Raw genomic sequence first — 20,762 nt, forward strand, 5'->3', positions numbered from 1 at the left:
CTCATTTCGGCTGCACTGACCGGCGTTCAGCCACCGGGCCTGGCCAAAAAGGAGCCTGGGTGTTGAGCAACGAACTGTTGGGCGTACAGGTTCGTCTGCTCCACCATCAGATTTACCAGTGGGTCACTGAAATGTGCCGGTGTTTACGATAGCTCATCATTATCAGATCGACGCGCACAGTGTACCGCTGCTGTCTATGGCAATAGTAAAAGCTTGGACAACCCCTTTAATACCAAAGACTTAAAGGGTCCATTATTTTAGTATACGTCATACTACTTATGTTATACTTTTTATGTTATTCCTAGTAAAGGTTGATAGCGACATGTGTGAGGGCATGAAGGATTATCCTACTGTACAAGATATGATGTGCTTTGTAGAGTTTAAAGGGAATCTGTCAGCTAGAAAACATCCCCCAAAATAGAGTAAGCGACATATAGTGGAAGTAGTGCTCAGTCCCGTTATGTCATTTTTATTTTCATACTCACTTGCATTCTGACACCGTGCTCCTACAAATCAGCAGTAGAGGACTCCAGAGCTCACACACATAATGGAGAAGACTCCCAAGCTCACACACATAATGGAGAAGACTCCCTAGCTCACACACATAATGCAGCGGACTCCCGAGCTCACACACCTAACGAAGAGGACTCCCGAGCTCACACACCTAACGGAGAGGACTCCCGAGCTCACACACCTAACGGAGAGGACTCCCGAGCTCACACACATAATGGAGAGGACTCCCGAGCTCACACACATAGCGGAGAGGACTCCTGAGCTTACACACATAATGGAGAAAACTCAAGGAGGAGTCCTCTCAATGCATTTTACTGCTTGTTTTGGGGTGCACAGTGTCTGAATGCAAGTATGGAGATAAAAATGACATAATCAGACTCCGCATCATGTAGACTATACACCGCTCACTCTAGTTTGGGGGTGTTTTGGAGCTGACAGATTCCCTTAAGGTTATAGAACAGATCATTAAATGGGGTAGTCCGAGATAATAAAGGAGGAGTCTCCGTCTTTACCAAAAGCAGTGGCACTTTTGTCTATGGGCTGTGTTTGGTATTGCAGCTAAGCCCTGTTCATGTGAATAGGACTGAGATGAAGTACATATTTGACAGGCTCTACAATCTCCCAAAGTTGGAACATACTTTGCAAAATATGTTGTAACCTTTGCTCCTGGTAGTTATTTAATGGTTATAGGTGCAGCAACTAGTTAAGTGTTCATAGCCCATGGCCCTGGTGATAGTCTTACTTTAATATTACCTCTTTTATCTGCACACACCACAATACTGGCATTTTAACTATCCCTTGTCGCCAGAGCAACTAATAAGAATTCATCCCTGGTGAGCGGGTGTTTCCGCCAGCACTAACAGCATTCATCAGCTGGGTGGTTATACTGATTGCGTCCGGCTCCACTTCTCCCAGCAGAGGCAGCCGGAGAAATAGCGCAAAGCTGCAGTGAAATAACAGTCATTGTGTTCCCAGCCCATCGATCTCTGTTAGCAGGACAGGAAGCTACAGGCAGCAGATCCTGATCGGCTGCAGCCATTGCGCTGCTGGATCGTGGTCACAGAGTTAGGTACCTTATGGCCCATAGATTTCTATGGGTATTATATCACAACTTGTTAAAAATCGAAGCTTGTACTGAGATGTTTTATGGCAGTGCCCACCCTCTTGTATTCTCTAATAGCCCCGGCAGTCCTTCATTGAGTGTAAGGGTCCTTTTACATTGGCAGATTTTCTGCCTACTAATAAGATACGACATGTTGAACAGTGCTTGTTAGGGCACAGCCACACGGTCAGGTTTCCTGATGCCATTTTAGAAGACAAAATCAGTGGTGGATCATAACAGGAGGGAAAGTATAAAGGACAGATATGACTTCCCCTCCCTATTTTTTTTTACTTAAAGGGGTTCTGCAGTTTGTTTTAACTGATGATCTATCCTCTGGATAGATCATCAGCATATGACAGGCGGGGGTCCGACACCCGGGACCCCCGCCAATCAGCTGTTTTGAGAAGGCAGCGGCTCTCCAGCAGCGCCGCGGCCTTTTCACTGTTTACCGCCGGCCCAGTGACGTCACAACTAGTATTAACTGGCCTGGGCGGGGCTCAGCTTCATTAAAGTGACTGGGCCAGCGGTAAACAGTTGGAGCACCGCTGCCTTCTTAAACAGCTGATCAGCAGGGGTCCCGAGTGTCAAACCCCCGCCGGTCAGATGCTGATGATCTATCCAGAGGACAGATCATCAGTTAAAACAAACTGTAGAACCCCTTTAATTCACTCCTGGTTTTAATTTCCAAAACTGATGGTGTGGCCGAACCCTTAGGTGGTGTTTACGTGAGGCAATTATCGGTAAAGGGGCGACTAATTGTTAATACGATCATTCGTCCCCTTACAGTCCGTAACCATCAAGAAGCTCATTTGTCGGGTGATCAGGAGCAGGTGTATACGCAGATCCTGTTTATTAGTTTGGTGCTCTCAGCATAAATTAATGTTGGGAGCATCAGATATTCATGCATCTGGCTGGAGGATGCAGGTGCCCCCCTGAAATCAACTGTATCGCTGTCCTCAGGACTGGGGGGTAGCAGTATTTTCTGCTGCACTGTGTACTTGGTTCTGCTAGGGGCCATAATTTGTGCTACACTCTGGTACTGTTGGCACTTTGTACATCTGTTGCTCCTGCCTACATGTGTTGCCCCAACGTCTGTCAATTGGGACCTGCCTACAACATGGAGGCGACTTTAAATTCCCAGCCTGCCCCTGCATCAAAACATAACAGTCTGAAAAGTGATGTATAAGGACTCTCACCACCCAAGTGACTTGAATAAGTTTTCATTTATTTGCATCTGCTGCTATGCAGCATACTCTGTGATCTGTTAAGGTCGGAGTTTTAATAACAAAAAAAAAAATTGCTAACTGTACCGCTGATCTACAATTCCAATAGAAATGAACATCTGTGGATGAGCATGGATAGATGATGCCAAAACATGTAAACAAAACCGAAAATTAAAAAAAAAAAAAAAACCCTCACATGGGTGCGTACCATATCAGCCTGTATCACAGGGTGCCCATGACAGAACTCGAGGGTAACATGGCATTTCTGTCCATTTGCAGTAGTTCAGCAGTCCCACCCCAGAGTCCATGACAGTCATCGCCTGCCAGGTTGTTGCTGTCCATTAGGAGACTCACTACCAAAGGGGCTGATTAAAGATTGTCCAAAGCAGATGAAGAATATGTCGATCCCCCTTATCCCACTCCTTCACTTAAGCGAAGTAAAACAAGGCAGAATGCGTGGGACACTCATCTATTTCAGGGTATCAAGGATGGGTTAGAAACTAAAGGTGCAGTAGAGACTAAAAGAGAACCCAATTCCAGCAATGTACCGACGCCAGCCAGGAGCAAGGCAGCGCGGTTACTCTTTGGTACAATATTAAGTTGCTGGAGCTGCATAGGAAAGCGGGGCGAGGCAGACAAACACACAAATACCCACAAACCGAAAGCCTTTCAGGATCCTTGGTTTAGTCTTACAGTATGTTTCATTGCCTTTATTATTCTGCTGTTTGGTGGTGGTATCCCTTGTGGCTGCAGTTATAGATGAGGCCGGGTAGGACCGTGCCAGTCTCACTTGTTCCATCCGCCAAGTTTTGTTATCCTTGTCCCTCTCGTTTAATCTTCTGCAAATTTCCAGTGAATGCTGGAATATGGTCGTCCACCAATCTCTCTTTGATCGCTATACAAAGGTGTCAATGGAAAATAAAAATATATACATACATATATTTATCTGTTTCACCCGTTGAAGGTGCAGGGCTTTTCCATTATTTGCTTTTTTCCCCCCTTTTCTTTACACTGTATGCAAACCCTCTCAGTTATTTAGTCTCTCAAGCAGCTGAAGGGATAGCAGCTACCCAGAAGAAAAGTATCCCTTCTGGTTCAAAGCTCCGGCTTCCACAACGCAGAGGTTAATGTATCCAGCTATATGACAGAGCACGGTTAAGAGAGAGATTTAGCAGGTTCATTTAAGTATGCTGCATTGCCATTCTCGTGTTTCGGTGAGATGCGGCTCGGGGGAAGGAGTGCACTGGGGAAGGGAGATCCAGCACTGCCAGTAGAGGGCGGTCTAATTTCATTGCTTGTCAGGTCTCTGTCTGGTCGGAGGCTCGGGTGCTGCAGGGGGAATGCCACTGGAAAACTTGCCATGTAGAGGACTCGTCCAATTCTTTTAGCAACCTGAAAAAGGGAATTCATTAGAAGGTAGCCAACATTCAATCCTGATAACAGAATATGTTTGGGAGAATGAAAATGTGATAAATCACTGATATGTCAGCACACGGGCAGATTTACTAATCTTGTCTAATATATAAATTCAGACAGTCCCAATGTATCCCAGTGGTGCATCTCTTGGACACATTTACCTAACTTTACACAACGTATTGGTTTGGCTTACTTTGCATCAAAATTTGGGTCCACAACTTTTCCATTAAACCACAGCCCCTTGTCAAGCACAGTCAGAAGTACTAGTCAGACCCAAAGCCGAGTTTGGTTTTAAAGTGTTTTTCCACTTTAAAAATAAACTACCAAAGTTAATAAACAAAGTCAGGTGCGACTTTGCGTATAACTAACCGGCTCATCGGAGCCCATACATTTTAATACTGTATAGAGATGGATCTCCGTGTCTGTACAGTATAGGACTGATGAGCTATCCTTTAAAGGTCTTTTCTGCTCTCCTGACACGTCTCTTTTAGTTAGTACTTGCATACCCATCTTTTCTTAGTACTGCTGTACTGTTCCTTCCTGGAGACTATGAATACATTGACAACCAGGGTGTCTCCCTATACAATCGGACACAGTCCAATCAGTGCTGACACCGTCTGTAGGGACTCACTCAGTAGACAAGGGACATGGTAACAACGGGTTGTTAATTTATTCATTTCCAGGAGGAATAACAGAGGCACCCCTCAGTTCTAAGAACATATGCTCCGGCATTATGTATTTTCTGATCTAGTATGAGAATTGGCTAAATTACAGAATCACAATGTATTAGTTTAAGCTTTCTTGACACAAACTGCATCCATTCCAAAATATACAACCTTCACTGGATCTGTGATCCCCCCACACTACCCGAAATCCAATAATCTGGCCCTGGAGAGAAACCTCCCATGCAGGCCCCTCCCTGACCTGTTAAACTGCAGCACATTTGTAACGAATTGATCCGCAGGGAACAATTGGCCAAAGACCCTTTTTATTACACCCGTCATAAACAGCCAGGGCTGAAGGGAAAGCTGTAAACTGCAGTTACCACTTTATTATAAGGCCTGCAGGCCACAGCGCCATCCTGTAATATTGTGTATGTATCCTACGGTCTGCAGCTTCTCCAGGTGGCACTGAAGAGACCCAATACATTCTACAATAATAATAAAGTGGTATAAATACCAGCCATTGTAGGACTACAATGACCACCGTGCCCTGCCAGTCACACGCAATGAGTATGTAATTAGGGAGAAGTTCACACATAGCAGATATGTTACTCTGGATTTGCAGGTGGAGAATCCACAGTGCATTACAGTAGCAGCAACGAGGATGAAATTGTGGGAAAAGTCAACGCAGAAACGGGAAGGTGGTACAGCATGCCAATTCTTTCTACTGATTTTTGCTGTGGACTTCACCCTTAGGGCTCATGCACACAAACGTATTTTTTGTCCACATCCGATCTGCATTTATTTTTTAAAGATTGGATGCGGACCCAATGGGGCCGGAAGAGTGTATGTCCGATCCGTGACATTTGCAAAAATATATGTCTTATTCTTGTCCATAGGACTGTTCTATTATGGCCCAGATGTTCAGTTCCGCAAAATGCGGAAAACACACACAGTCGGTATTCGTGTTTTGCGGACTGCAAAACCGGCAACGATGCATGAGCCTTTACCAAAATCCACAGCAAATCTGCAAGCAAAAACATCCGCTGCAGGTTTCTTTTCAGTACATATGGATGTACACCAAAAGTAGGACTACACCTGTACATACCTGTGCTCTGATCTTTAGTGCTGGGCCAAGCTTCAGACCCATGTTATTCAGTAAGTGCTCCTCAGTCAATAGCGGCAAAGTCTCCCCATCTATACAGTGCTCCCGGAAAACCTAGACAGGGCAGAAATGATTCTTGGTAAGTAATGGATGCCTAATAAACTGCTCCTGCAACTGATCACATAGGCTCAACTGCCAAGGGACAGGGTGGCATGGCTGGAAGGTGGCAAATCTGAGAAGCCACAGACATATAGCACGGGCATGGAATCCAGTCTCCCAGCACAGCCACCTTGGCACCTTCAGGGAGAATATAACTATGGAAGCGATATAGCCTATGGACCTGCACAAGGCACAGGGACCCACAAGGGTGGAAGCGGCAGAAAGTAGACAAACATTCAACGGGTCTATACAAATTTTGAAAACAGATATTTTCCTGTTATGTATTGTGAATTATCCTTTTCATTGATACATTTTCTTGTGTTTACTTCCATGTAGTTGCCAGTGGTTAAATTGTAATGTGAGGGGTTTTTAATAAATTCACAGAAGATGGTGAACCCTGCTTGTTGGGACATGTGGTGGTCTGCTATCTCTTGGGAGCAATATTTTTTACTTTTGTCACGCTGTTATCCTTGATCTGCTTCTTGTACAATCTTTTTCACCTAAAAAATTTCAAGTCTGGGACAGTGTTTCAGATGTCCATAATTTTATGCCGATGCCAACAATCTAACGTTTTCAAGTGTACAGCACAAATAAATGATCAAATTCACCAACAGCCGGCTCTCTCTTGTACACGTCCTCCATGGGCCTTCAACATAGCTGCTACATGTAAGAACGTCTAAAGGGCGGCCAAGCTGTTTACCTCGGGGGCAGCAGAAGGTGCACCTGTAGATCATTTCTTAAGCCCTCAGTCTTTTTCCAGTGGCTGCTATCATCTCTAATGTAATCTGTCTTTTCCCCCCACACTTATCCAGGCTCTTTTGCATGCACAGGCAGCGCTCTTATGTGAAGCCCTGCCGGCCTGACCCCCGCCTCTCCGCTTCCTCCTTGACTCTGACTTGTAGCCTGTCTTACTCTTTGGCCCAGCTGCAGGGAGGGAGGGGGGGGGGGATGACGGTGCAGGTGGTTTTAATGAAGCATGTCATGAGGGGATTAGCACAGGGGAAAAGGAAAGAAAAAAAAAACAGCAGCCCTCAGTCAGGCCCCCCCCCCCCCCCCCCCAAAAAAAAAAAACTGTGGTGGAGCAGAAAGAAGGGGGTAGTAAAAGGGACGGGTATAGGGCATCCTCTAATCTCTAATGAGCAATAAGGCTTCAAGTTCCAGATACATCCTCTAATGAGGGGTAAGTGGCATACCAGCAAGAAGCCAGTCACAAGGGCATGAATAGAGCGTCACAGAATGAGACAGGGCAGAATGGGAACACAGTGAACAGAAGAGTGGAGCCATATACAATAGAGGAGTCATATGGATTACCTGTGTGTATTCAGCACAGCCAGACAGACTGCCTACAAAGCTGCAGACGTCCTCCACTGTCCACTTGCTGAGGTCCTCCAGCACCACACTCTCCTCTCCATCCAGGAAGAGCCCCCCCATGGCACCTGACAAGGGGAAGGGGGTGTAGAAGACGAGCAGACAAAAAGTGATGGATGGCGGTGGGGGTGGGGTGGGGGGGGATAGAAGGACAAGGTGAAGAAGGATGAGGAGGTTGTATGAGGAAAAGCAGAGGTGGGGGAAAAAGGGTAGAGAGGAAAAGAGGCATTAATCATTAAAATCCCATGAAGAAAACAAGGAGGCAGCAAGATGAACATATTCTGTAGCCTAACATCCATCTTTAATGACCTGTCAACACCATGCAGGGTGCAGACTCCGCACTCCCACAATGCTTTGTTGGTAGACCTCTCCAAGTGAGAAGAGAGTGCAAATTGTAGCAAGAGACCTAAAGGCCCCTGGTAGATAAAGAGGATGTGTGCGAGTGTATGCGATGGGGAAGGTGCGACACTGGGAGGTCAGCGCGCTTTCAATAGTCTGGAGAGGAACAAAAATAAATTCAGCTCAATTATTCGGCGCACAGCCTGAGGTCAGACCCTGCCGCTGGCTTTCCAAGAACCGCATCTCTTAAGGAGGTGGATGGCTGGAGCTGGGAACAACTTCCCAATTAGCCACTTCCTTAGGCTCCTGGCGGCCAGGAGTTGCCACTATGTCTGGCAGCAAAGAGACGGCGGAGCTGTCAGCTGCTCTGAGACCTGGGCCTGGGATGAGATTAACAATCCTGCCTATAATTGCCTGCACTTGCTTCAACAAGTGCAATTACGGTCTAGAAATTGCACTACGGGGTGGTAAAATTTCAAATTAAGAAAAGGTTATTTTATCGCTGTGTGTGTGTGCGCGCGCATGTATACAGGCATGGGTGAATTTACTATTTTATTGGTTCTTTTGCGCACTCCTTTAGTGATGATAATTCAATAAATTTACACACAAAACCACAAATCACAATGAGTCGTACACAAATCTGCTTCTCCTGTGCGAAAGCAGACTTGTATACGGCTTCCCCGATTGTAAAGCAGAATATAATGGCATTAAATATTATAAAGAGGCAGTGTCCATAACCCCTCCAGACTGTTAGGGGAGGGAGGCAGGGGCTGTGGTGAGAGCGGCTCATGCCAGGATGTGTTAATTGTACTCCGGCCCAGGGATCGATAGAAAGGATTTTAGCTTCCTGAGCTGTCCCCGGGGTGTGTGGGTAGAAATGAGAGGGTGGGGGGCGGTTGCTGGCAGTCCCATATCTCACACACTAGAGGGAAGACAAGGTCGGTCACAGAGAGTCAGAGGCAGACAGGATGGGGGCCAGGGCTGGCACTGATAAACAGCCCCCTCCCATCTTCTCACATCTCAGACACATGGAGCGCAGAGGTCAGGGGAGTATTACAGCACAGTGACAGGATGCACAGCTGCGCAGGCTGCCCTGGCCTCAAATTTATAGGGCTCACAGGGTCTCTAAAATCCTGGCTGAGCTGGCAGCTTCCATCATCCTGTGACTGCCCTTTAACCCTTTCAGGATTATCAGCATATACATGTGAAGATGGGGGAAATCATAAGGAGTATTGCTCTGGTGCACAGAAATGGCCTCCTCTGGCGCTGTAATCCTGGGAGATGCTGCACCAGTGAGCCTCTATACAGATGCATTAACACTACCGGCTACATGAATGGGATACATATAGGCCAAGCACTGGGGACTCTACTATTATGGTATCAATACTGTCCTATTCTCCAAGAAAATAGTTGTGATTTCTACATCTTAGGGTACGACCACAAGTCCTCCCTTCATACTAACAATTCTTTTCTGGCTTTTTCATACAAAATGCGTGAAAGACTGCAGCATTTCTAAAAAAAAAAAAAAAAAATACTTGCATTGTAGTGTTTGTCTTGTGTGGCTAGAGCCTCCTGTGTACTTACTAATTAATTTAAACCCAGTTCAATCAAAACTGATGTTAGATCATTGGCCCCCAACCTATGGCTCTCCAGCTGTAGCAGACTACTACTCCCAGCATGGATGTCAAGGCATGAGTTGCAGCAGATTGGAGAGCCACAGGAGAGGACTACCGGTGTACAGGATCCTACTAGACCTATATTAGTGAATGAGTTCATAGATATATAAAGTAGATATAAAATTCTAGCTGTCTCCAGTCACCACTAGGAGGGGCTGCAACCCACTTTATTATTGCATTTCAAGGTATTAATGCTATGCAGTAAATTCATTAGCTCCCTCTGTGGTGGTTGAATTCCATCTTTTACCTCTATGCAGGGGATCTGATGAAATACTATGAAGAGGTATTTAAATTAAAAAAGGAAAAAGGTTCAGTCCCAAGCAGCAATTTTCCTGCTGCAGGAAGAGACATAAAATCGATCTCATTCTTAACATAATGCCATAACTGTACAAAATGAAATTTCACATAAACTGATTACGCCTGTATTAACCACCAAATGTTATTTACTACTGTCTCATTGCTTGGTATACCTGTTGCATTTTCTTGTTCTACTGGCCACTAGGGGCGCTATACCATTGGCCAGTATTGTATACACGTGTTAATTCAATATCACTCCTAGTGGCTATTAGAAGACATTACAACCCTGTATGAAGGCTACATTACAAATTTATATAATGCTTTGTATTGCAGTACATAAGAGTAAGAAAAATAAATCTCCTTTAAATGTTATCTAGTACCCTACAGCAGGCACTGAAGGACTTGTGCTGTAACAGGATAGCATATTATTAATGTATTTCTTATAGGTCAATATGGGAAATGCCGCCACTGAAAGGTGATTGATTTATGTGATGACTTTATATGTTATACATATGAATTATAAGAAATTATTAAGAGGCTCCAAACCAGAGGGTCACTATTACCCCATGAAGAATGAGCGCAGATCTTCTTTGGCACCTCTATAGTGAAAGATGCTGGAGCCGGGCGGCTGGCGCGCTGAGGACCGGCGAGGGGGGAGGTGTTGCATTAACAGGAAGCCTTTGGAACAGTGATAGGAATTCCATTCTCCTAATGTATTGCAAAATCAATATTGCTAAATCCAGTCCCGGCACAGCTGTCTCACTCAATTACAGGCGGCGTGAGCCTGGACAGACTGAGGGGGGAGAAAAGGTGGAGGGAATACGGGGTCCCCATACACCTGTCAATCGCCTTACTGCGTACAGCAATTAACTCGTTCACTGCTCTACATATGTTTTAGATTCCTTTTTTCCAGTGTGTGTGAGATCATTGGCACTACTTTCCAGCCATCCATTCTTAACAGATGAGCGGCACCACAGGTGTCCAGGAGCTACTCACTCCTCTGCACTCCACAGATATAACGTGTGCCCACACGTGTCCAAAATCTGATCTGTGCCTTGTACAATTACTGTCACATTTTCCTTTATCCATCTTAAAGGGGTTGTCTTATCAGATTGCAACCCATTCAAAATGTTGCCCATGGGGAATCAGCTGCCGTCACCTGCAGCAGATGGCTGGTTTTGAAGAGGAAGCTGCAGACCAGCCAGGCAATTCCCTCACAGTGGTCACTGCAGTGTAAATGTATTATTACATGGAGGCCATTCAGATGAATGACTGTCCATGTAATACAAGGACAGCTTGAGCCCACCAGAACTGGAGCCATCCCTACAGCGTTCTGGCTCAAAAAAGGAGGCCTTTAGTGGAGGACTATCCTATAGACAGGGCATATAGACATGGGTTGACGTCATGACCTTTAATAATTTCATATGGTATATTGAAAGAGTTTGTTTAGTTTTGAAAATCCATTTTAAAATATACTAATGAATTCTGATCTTATAAAGGAGGGTCCCTCTTCAGGTCCCTGGAGGGTCCAGTATGTCTGTGCATTACATGGACATTTAGTGGATTCCAATGAGCACCATGTAATGACAGCTTTACTCTTCCTTTAGAATATGCTTTATGTAGAAGTTCTATTCAAGGAAACAATAGTACCAAAAAACAGCAATGTAAAGCTGACAATACATGAAATAACCTACCTGTGTGGAAATAAGGGTTGACAGCATAGGGGAAACCAAAAGGAAATGGCTGAGGTGGAGGCACTGAGCTGGAGGGCAAATATTTTGCATCTCCTTTGTTGATTCCTGGTCCCAAAAGATTAGTAGGTGACTCTGATGGAACACATGACAGGCTTTGGTGGGTGTGAGAGTCATTTGACTCTTTTAGAGACTCTGCTCCTTTGAGAGGATCTTTACCCTCTTGCAGTTCATGGGATGAGGAGGAGGCACCACGCTCACCCCTTAGACTGTCTGTCTTCTCCTCTGCTTCGCTCTCTGAATCTTTCATCTCCTCATCATTTCCATCAGATGCCCCCTCCCTTACACGTTGATCCAAGAGTTCCTTTGTTTCACTGTGGTTTCCTTGAGGCTCCATCCGGTGATGAGCAGACTTTCGACTGGTCCTCCTACCAGTCTGGGACTCCTTGGGAGGAGGCACACTATGGCCCCCATGATGATTCAGAGAGAGTAATGGGGTGTTGTTGTGTCTTAAGACAAGCATGGCATTCCTTCTGGAAAGTTCCTCTCTTAATGGGTGACCCTCGGGGAGCTCATGCATGTTGCGCAATGCAGGGTGGTCAGGAGGTAAACCCGGGTGAAGCGTCAGTGGATCACCAGCTAGCAGTCGCTGTCTGTGTAGATTCTCCAGCTCCTTCTGGCGTATAATTTCTGCAGACATTTCAAGTCTTTGGGAAAAAAAATTAAGAAACTAAATTAAAAAGTTGTTGTAAAGTTAAACCATCTTTGTAGGTCAAATGTTTACATGTTATATATGACATGATTAGATGAGGTTTCCATCCAATGCTTTTTGGCAATGCCTTGCGCGGTGCACATGGTCACAGCAAGAGTTATGTAATGCTTTCTTTGAGCTAAAATAATGGCCAAAAACAGGGAGATATGGGGCAGCCTGTTATTATTTAGGCGCATCAAGGAACTAAGGCATTTCTCTGTGGATATATAAAGTACTTTTAGGTTTAGGATCCTGAGCATAGAAGGAAATACTATATTCACCTGGCCAAGTTCTGCTTCCGTAGAATTTCCTGCTGTCTTGCAAACATTTCAGCTTGGGCTGGTTGCAAGAAACCATAACCTGCACAAATAAAAATGTATATAGTAAAGCATATGGTCAACATCAACTTGTCTTCTCTCAAGATATATCTGTACATTGTACATACCACTGGTTCAAGACACACAAATTCACAGTAAGGGCTCATGCACACAACCGTATGCCATCCGAGACATACGATGGGTGAGTGGGCCATATGTCCCGGAGCGGCATACATCGTGCGCACGGGAGCGTACAGCATCATAGATTACTATGATGCTGTGCGCATTGGGCCGCCCGCGGGGCTATTGTCCCGCACTCATAACATCATATGTATGCCGCTCCGGGACATATGGCCCGCTCACAGACCGTACGGAGGGCATATGGTTGTGTGCATGAGCCCAAACGGGGGAACAAACAGAACACTAAGGCTGGGTTCATATCTGTGCTGTGAACTCCGGCAGTTTGTTCCGACAGAGGAACAGACTGCCAGAGTTCCCAGTGTCTGGCATGGCTGGATACCACCGTGCATTGCCGGATCCCCATTCACTGTAATGGGATCCGGCAGTAATCCAGCCACTTTCCGTCAAATATGCGACTTTTGGCCGGACCAAACCAAGAGCAGAGCTGGACAAGCAGGAAATGTCTTGGACTAACAATATGGCCCAAGAAGTCTTAGAAACTATATGACCATCTTGTATGGCAGAAGAAAGGCCTTGGAACTGGAAAAGATGAAAAGGAGGTAAGTGCTCTGTTCATTCTCCAGTAAATGTGAATTTGTTTTCTTGGAGGGTTGCTTTGTAGGAGAAGTCCATGAATATGTGCTTCCTCCACTAGGACCAGACAAATGGAGAAATCTGGGTTATAGCCTAAAACTAGCAACATACAACTATTAATGTTTACATACCTGGACTCTGACACAAGGAGGAGGGCACCCCAAGGAAAGGTGGTCTCAGGTGGGGCCCCAAGGCAATGTGAGGGGCATTTTGTGGTGACAACAGTGGAGGCGGGTGAGATAGCTCCCTAAAAAGTAATTAAAAGTACATTCTTATGAAAAGGTATACTTTAAATTGCTATAGTGATATATTTATACATCATGAATACAGCCAAGGCAAGAAAAAGTGATATTTTCACACCATTACGAGCCATTAATAAACTGATATCAGCGAAACACACGACCATTATAACAGTAAATGGAATCAAGTATTTGTCTTTCCATAATCAAGGCTGACGGTAACATCAATATCAATTATAACTGGAAAGTAATAACTGTAATTATTTTGTCAGTAAATCGCGAATTTAATGGAAGTCATTTTCTTGTGGTAGAGTTTATAAACCGTATACACAGAACAGGGCGATTTTGTATGATTTTCTGCAGAGGAGCAGAGTTCAGTAAAAAGTTACCCCCTCATGGCGCTCGAGGTATTATATTAAAATTCAGAAGATGGCAGAGACTGATGGTGCCAGGAGGGCTCAAACATTAGCAATACATCAGTAGCCAAACATTTCTTACAGCTGAGCAGCTTATTCCAACATCTGGGTACTACTCCCATAATTCACACTGAGACAGGAGTGCGATGGCATGGCGACACAGTCTCATTGGCAATGTAATAAGGCAATAAAACATTAATGACTCTGAGCTGCCAGAGATAGATGGGTCTCTCACCACCCACCATCATTAAGATTAACCTCTCTAATCTTGGAGGGGACCCAATTCAAAGAGCTGTTCCTCTACGTTTCTGTCCTCTCTTCTCGACTTCTCTCCTTGAAATACCACACACCGCAATTAAAAACGCGCACAATAACTGGTCCCTTTAGACTTGGGTATCAAGTAACGTCTCCATCCTCTCATCACTCCAATGGGCCTGTTCCCCTTCTTACTTTTCCTCACAGTTCCCATCAATGATGTTAGCCATGTGACAAAATGATCAAAAAGGCCAATTTCATGGGGGAAGGAGGGACGCTGTAAATGCTGTCAGCTTAAGGGGGTTTTCCGGGAGTAGAATATTGATGACTTTTCCTCAGGATAGGTCGTCAATATCTGAGCGGTGGGGTATGACTCCCGGTACCCCCACCAATCATCTGTATGAGCGGCCCCTTGTTTCTGGTAAGCACTGTGGCCACTTCCTAATCCATTGACGTCATGTTCATCGGTCACATGGTCTATGCGCAGCTCGGGCCCATTCAAATGAAAGTGCCTGAGCTGCCATACCAAGCATATCCACTATACAATGTACAGTAAGCTGTGAGGAGGCAGCATGCACTACCTGGAGCGCCGCAGTCTCTTCAAACAGCTGATTGGTGGAGGTGCGGGAGTTGGACCACCACTGATCAGATACGGAGGATAGGAAAACCCCTTTAAGGTGCCTGTATGCCTTCAAAAGCTGTCTGACAAACGCTTGCTTGGCCAATAGCTATCTCTGCTGACTCCCCATACACATATATGCTAGTGTGTATGGGGAAAGATTAGAAAGCTGCTGCCGGACACCTCTGGTGCTTATCTAGAGAGAAATAAAAGTTTGGACAACAATAGTTGAATGTGTCTGGGAGCCTTTATGGCAAACACCATCTAAGGCTACATTCACATATGCGATGTGAATTCTGGCACAGACTGCCGGAGTTTACTGTATCCAACATACCAGATAGGGATCCGCGCCACCAGATCCCCATTGACTACAATGGGATCCACCCATTATTCGTTCGACCGAAATCTGGTGTTTATGCCGGAAAGCGGACGGATTCCCGTCAGATCTCACTGTAGTCAATGGGGATCAATTGCATACCCTCCCAAATAATCATCCAGATAATCTCCACCGAATTGAGATGGTATTGGCCTAGTAACTTTATAAAACCAAATATATTAAGGCAGGAACAGATAAGGATTTCTCCCCAATTCTAAATCAGTCTGTCTGATAAGCCCATGCCCGCCAACTTTTTAGTAAAATCAGGGCAATATACACATATGTCTCCATATACATTCAGTCACACAGAGGTATAGTAGGGCCCAAAGACTTTTACAGGTGCCATCTTATGGCTCCATAATACTCGGAGAGAAAATACGGTTGTGTCCATGCAGTCCAAGAAAACACAGCATTTAACATATCCGTAGACCCATAGTGAGGGGAGCCAGGGAATACATTAACAGGAAAATGTCAGCATTACAATTTGGTTGCCACTCCATACAATGTACTGAATATTCCCACATTTCCATCCTTGTGCGTGCTGCAGCTGACCCCAGCCTATTTTCTCCGACATGCCCCCACATATTATTACCTCCCCCCAGTGCGCCCCTCACTCAGCACTAAACTAATTGCACTGCTCGCGTTGTCTGGGAAGAGCGGCCATCGATTCCTCGCTGCTGAAACGTCCTGCTAATCGTATCAGCGCTCCGCCAGCTCCTCGCACTCTACTGGCAGCTCCAATTAATCTCAGGTAACGCAGAAAGTGACCTTCGGCTCCGAGCCGGGGCAGCAGCCAAGCGATGCTTATGTAATTACACCGTGAAGTGTGTAATCACCTGGCCTAATCCCCCAGGCCCGACAATTAGCCGAGGCCTCTGTCGCTGGGCTGCCAAGTGCTCTGCCACCCGGACAGCCTGCAGATGAATAACGGTCAATTAAAGCTGCATGGCGGGGGCGAGGAGGTGTCCGGTCGATGTAATTAGCTGTAATCATGGGGAGACGAGGCTGCCAGACGTGAGGCGGCTTTCATATAGGATGCAATGTGGGAAATCAGGCAGTGTTTAACCATTTCAATGCCTGCTCATCTCTGCATGCTACACTGTATTCGTGATTGATGATATTCCGCCTACCACTCCTACCAATGCGGCAGAAAATCCGTTAGCATGGGATGTACAATCACAAAGCATCGCATGTGCGGGCAGCCATACTGTCATTTCATCATTATCAGGTATATGTTCGTACACATTATATAGGTTACTGGTTCTCCACCAAGCTATGGAAAGTGTAGTCACTGAGCGGAATAGAAACAAATATGAGCTGTAATTCCCTTTAAATGGATTCATGTCAATGGTGCTTCAGTAACAGCACACGTAGGGCCCCTACGATTCGGCTTGGGGTCTACTACTAGCCTCCGACAGGCGGCCGCAGTATAGGAGATGCATGGATATAGCCATGGAGGGAGACAACAGTTTAGGGTTGTCAGGAACCAAGGAAAGCTATGTCACAACCACAGTAGCAGCTGAAATGGTTGCTTAGTTGTCACCCAGTTTTCCGGAACCATAAGTTTTTGGCGAACTTCAGCTGTTCTGATATCCTTGGGGAGACGAGTGAACAAAATCATTGGAATAGCTGTCCTTGGGCCTGAAGACTTTCCACTAATATCTATGACTGGCCTTACCACCCTAGACCTCATTATTGCTATCAGATGGAACAAAAGGCATCGATTGATCACACTTCCGCCATGGCGGAGGAGACTGAACCACTTATGTTGTAAATCTCTCACATTCCGCGCAGGGGCATGTGGAATAGCAATATACAGAGGTGAATGGATGACCCCACCGCTCTCTGCACAGGTCTCTCTTGCATACTCAAGACACCTCATACATACAGGCCCACAGCCAAAAGGCATTAATGGGTATAGCCTGCCCTCGTCCATGTGCACTGTTGTCATAGAAACACTCCTGATGGACCCCTGGGGAGGGGGCGGCGAATGCTGAGTGCAGCGGTGTTTAAATACTTACCGCTATTTCCATAATTGTGGAGGGCACGCCACCCCCTCTGTCAGTCACTGACTAATGGTGACTCATAATATCCGCTTTACAACCAAGGACTATATAATACGGAATGTAATTAATGCAGATATTACCGCATCAGACTCCGTTATTAATGAGTGCTTCCCCTATATCACCAGTAAATAAATGTCCCTCCGTTGACCTCACCTGTCAAACTGTTAAAAAAATCCTATTCGGCCATTGCTTCATTATACCTGAATGTGGGTGGAAACAAAGGAGATCCCACGGGATTGGGACGGATATGGAGGCAGGGGATTCCAGAGAGCGGAAAAGCTAGGTTATGGCACAGAGGGGGGTAAATTGACAGCCATATTGTTTATACATGTCTCTCTGTGAATGGTGGGGGACAATAAGGGGCAACCACAGAAAACTTACAATGGGCCTCCTCGCTAGCCCAACCACTATACATTGATTGATGTACGCATACCAACACACCCTTGCTCCTTAAATCCCCACACGCTTGTAGCAATGCATGCAGAGACTGCATGGAAATGGTGGGTCCCATAGACCCCATAGTAACCGCATTATTAGGTAAGGCAAAGTAGTGGCCACAGAACTCGTCCAGAAGGCTTTTTGGGGTGCACATCCCAGGGGTGATCTCCTTCCACATGGGGATCTGGTCTACAATTTAGTATGTATTGGAGACAGCACGCCAATGAAGGGCTACATATCATCAGTGTTGGACTAAAGTCCTTTGGGCCTCCCAGAGGTATATATAGGGCCTGAAGGACCCTGTTTTATTATAATCTGAGTTTGGGCCCACTGGAGATTTCGTGGTACTCTGGTGGGCCAGTCTGAACCTGCGTATCAACTCTGCCATCTCAAAGGCCAATGGCTGACTACTGGTTCAACTTTGGTTCAAAATGGCTGCCAAGATGTTTATACTACCTTTTAGTTAGTAGACATCTTCTGGACTTTTTCGCATTGTAAACATCTCAGTCAATGAACCTGAAGTGGGAACAATACCTTGTAATAAACTAGGAAGACTATAAACAGGCTTGGAGTTTACCCCTTTATAGACCGCAGAACAGTGTGACGTGTTGGCGGTTTCCAGCTTACACCTAGTAATCTGAGGCAGATACGCGTTTCACTGAGGCTGACATTTCTGTTGAATGCGGGAGTGTGAAATAGGTCTCAGCACAAGGGGCAGATCAGCCTAAGAATCCAGGGGCTAGATACCGGATTTGGTTCTGGCACTGGAGCGGCTGATATCCAGCCCTCGGATCCTGTGTCTGTTTCTCTGCTTTCCGCTCCTACAGCCGTGCACGGCATTAAGGGATTTGCGCTGCACGCTGCTAAATTTGATATGTCCTTTAACAGGAGACAAATGGTTCACAAGGCTTTAAAAGTATTGACTTTTCTTTAACAATAAGCGCTAATGGGCTTCAAATAATCAATAGGTAAAGTCATTACAGGGTTACACGTTATACCGTTAAAATGAGCCACTGCCCTTGTTTTTTTAACCCTGTACTGTCACTAGAGAGCTTTGGATAGCCAAACCTTAAAAAAAAAAAAAAACATTTTAGCCTTATTTTAATACAAGGACAGGATCTCTCACATAGCAATTTCTATTATTGAAGTACTCTCGCTGACCTTTGGGGGCAGCGTTCTAGTTCATCTTGGTAATGTTATTGCACGACAAGTCTCTTCTGTTTCTGGGAAATCTAGGTGACGCTGGCTATATTAAACTTATGATTAGGGGTTGGAATCCTGCTGTTCCTGAACCCTGAATGATAGATCAGCTTACATATGCAGTGATACATCCCTCTCACCATACTGGGGTATAACTATGCACAGGTATCCCTCAGGATTTTTAGAAAGCAGAGTGAGACACACTGTGGGAGGTTAACTAAAGCTGTATTAGGGCTCATACACACAACCATATTTTCTTTCCGAGTCTGTCCTGTTTTTTTTGCGGACCGTATGCGTAACCATTCATTTTAATGGGTCTGCAAAAAAACTAAAAACAGAAGTTACTGTGTGTGCATTCCGTTTCCGTATGTCCGTTCCACAAAAGAATAGAATATGACCTATTAATGTCTGCATTACAGACAAGGATCGGACTGTTCTATTAGGGGCCAGCTGGTAAAGACAGGTCTGTCTTAGTAGGATTCCCAATGTTATAATTTGGGAGCATTTTCTCCTAAAACACTGTTGTGCCCTTCCTCTGTTATTCCTCCTAGAAATGTATAAGTGAAGTGAAAGTTGGGGGCGTGTACCTACCTAATTTAACGCTGTTCAGATTGAATAGGGACACACCCCTTTGACAATTTATTGGTCAAGTCATTTAGAAAATTCAGGAGGAATAACAGAGGAACGGCACAATGCAGAGTTCTAAGAAAAGATACTGCATGGGGCTGATATTTCCTGGAGATTTTCCATTCTGGATGCAGGCAATATTATCACATAAAAATAAGAAATAACCAGATGAGTTCTAATCAGGAAGGCTGGTCTGATCCACATCTACTAGAAAATTAACCCACGCTGTGCTGGAGCCGCCATACGTCCAGAAGATCAAGCATGTTGCTACAGAGGGCTGGATATATGAGCTGTGGTGCTGACATAAGTGATACACTGTGGCCTCATGCTGGGACTACTCCTCCTCATTTATCCTCTCCTGGAGTTCCCACACAGGAAGATGGGATGGATTCTTAACCTCATGCCAAGCCTTGTCCATCCCTTCGCAATTCCCTCTATCTCCGGCTGCCATAAATCTACCTTCCCCTCACGCACCCTGCCTGAGGGAGGGAGCTGGGAATGGAGGAAGAGGGGGGTGAGATTCTGTCAGCTCCAGCTATGTGCTCCAGGCTAGCCGGCTTCGTCTCTACTTTAACCCCTTCCAACCACATAGATAACTGCATGGATTCTAAATGAAAGATGATTAAATGGCTGATTAAGTGTCCATAATATTGTATATATCACATTATAACTATCTCATGAACGGCATAAATTATAAATAATTGATTTCCTTCTGCCTCAGCTGTAAAACGCATTATATTCAGGCTCCTTTCTAGTAGAACACTGCCACCTAGTGCCCACATTTACATGCAATTCAGAGAGGAATGGCACATATACATGACAGGTCTCTAGTATTACAGAACAGGAAGATAGCGGAGGAGCCCATAGATACAACACATTTGTTGTACAGTGTTTCTATATGCAAAGAGATATCTCCCAAGAAAGAGAGCCACCTCGCTAGTACCACCTCTTGAAAGTGGCTTCCTATGAGTCAAAATCCGACTTTCCAACAAGCCTTTCTCCTTAAAGAAACCGATCCTGTGAATAGATAGATCCGAAGGCTTGTTGGAAAGTCAGAATTTTGAGAATTCATAGGGGCACAACTTCTAAGAGGTGGCACTAGTGAGATGGTTCTCAATCTTGAGAGATACCTC

General features: G+C 45.3%; 1 protein-coding gene across 8 annotated transcripts in view; it reads right to left on the bottom strand.

Moving 5' to 3' along the window:
* Positions 1-2,819: 2,819 nt before the first annotated feature.
* SAMD11 (sterile alpha motif domain containing 11) overlaps positions 2,820-20,762 on the bottom strand; it is a 135,782-nt gene continuing 117,839 nt past the window's right edge. For 7 of the 8 annotated variants that reach the window (XM_044281810.1, XM_044281811.1, XM_044281809.1 and 4 more), the window contains 6 exons: positions 13,525-13,640; positions 12,584-12,662; positions 11,555-12,258; positions 7,492-7,616; positions 6,025-6,135; positions 2,820-4,230 (listed from right to left, as the gene is read on the bottom strand). In XM_044281810.1, the coding sequence (XP_044137745.1) occupies positions 3,994-4,230; positions 6,025-6,135; positions 7,492-7,616; positions 11,555-12,258; positions 12,584-12,662; positions 13,525-13,640 (1,372 nt within the window). In that variant the 3' untranslated portion in view covers positions 2,820-3,993. The remainder of the gene's footprint in view (positions 4,231-6,024; positions 6,136-7,491; positions 7,617-11,554; positions 12,259-12,583; positions 12,663-13,524; positions 13,641-20,762) is intronic. The other variant, XR_006387921.1, reaches the window with a different exon arrangement.

This window comes from Bufo gargarizans, chromosome 2 (assembly GCF_014858855.1).
Source record: "Bufo gargarizans isolate SCDJY-AF-19 chromosome 2, ASM1485885v1, whole genome shotgun sequence".
Lineage (NCBI taxonomy): Eukaryota > Metazoa > Chordata > Amphibia > Anura > Bufonidae > Bufo > Bufo gargarizans.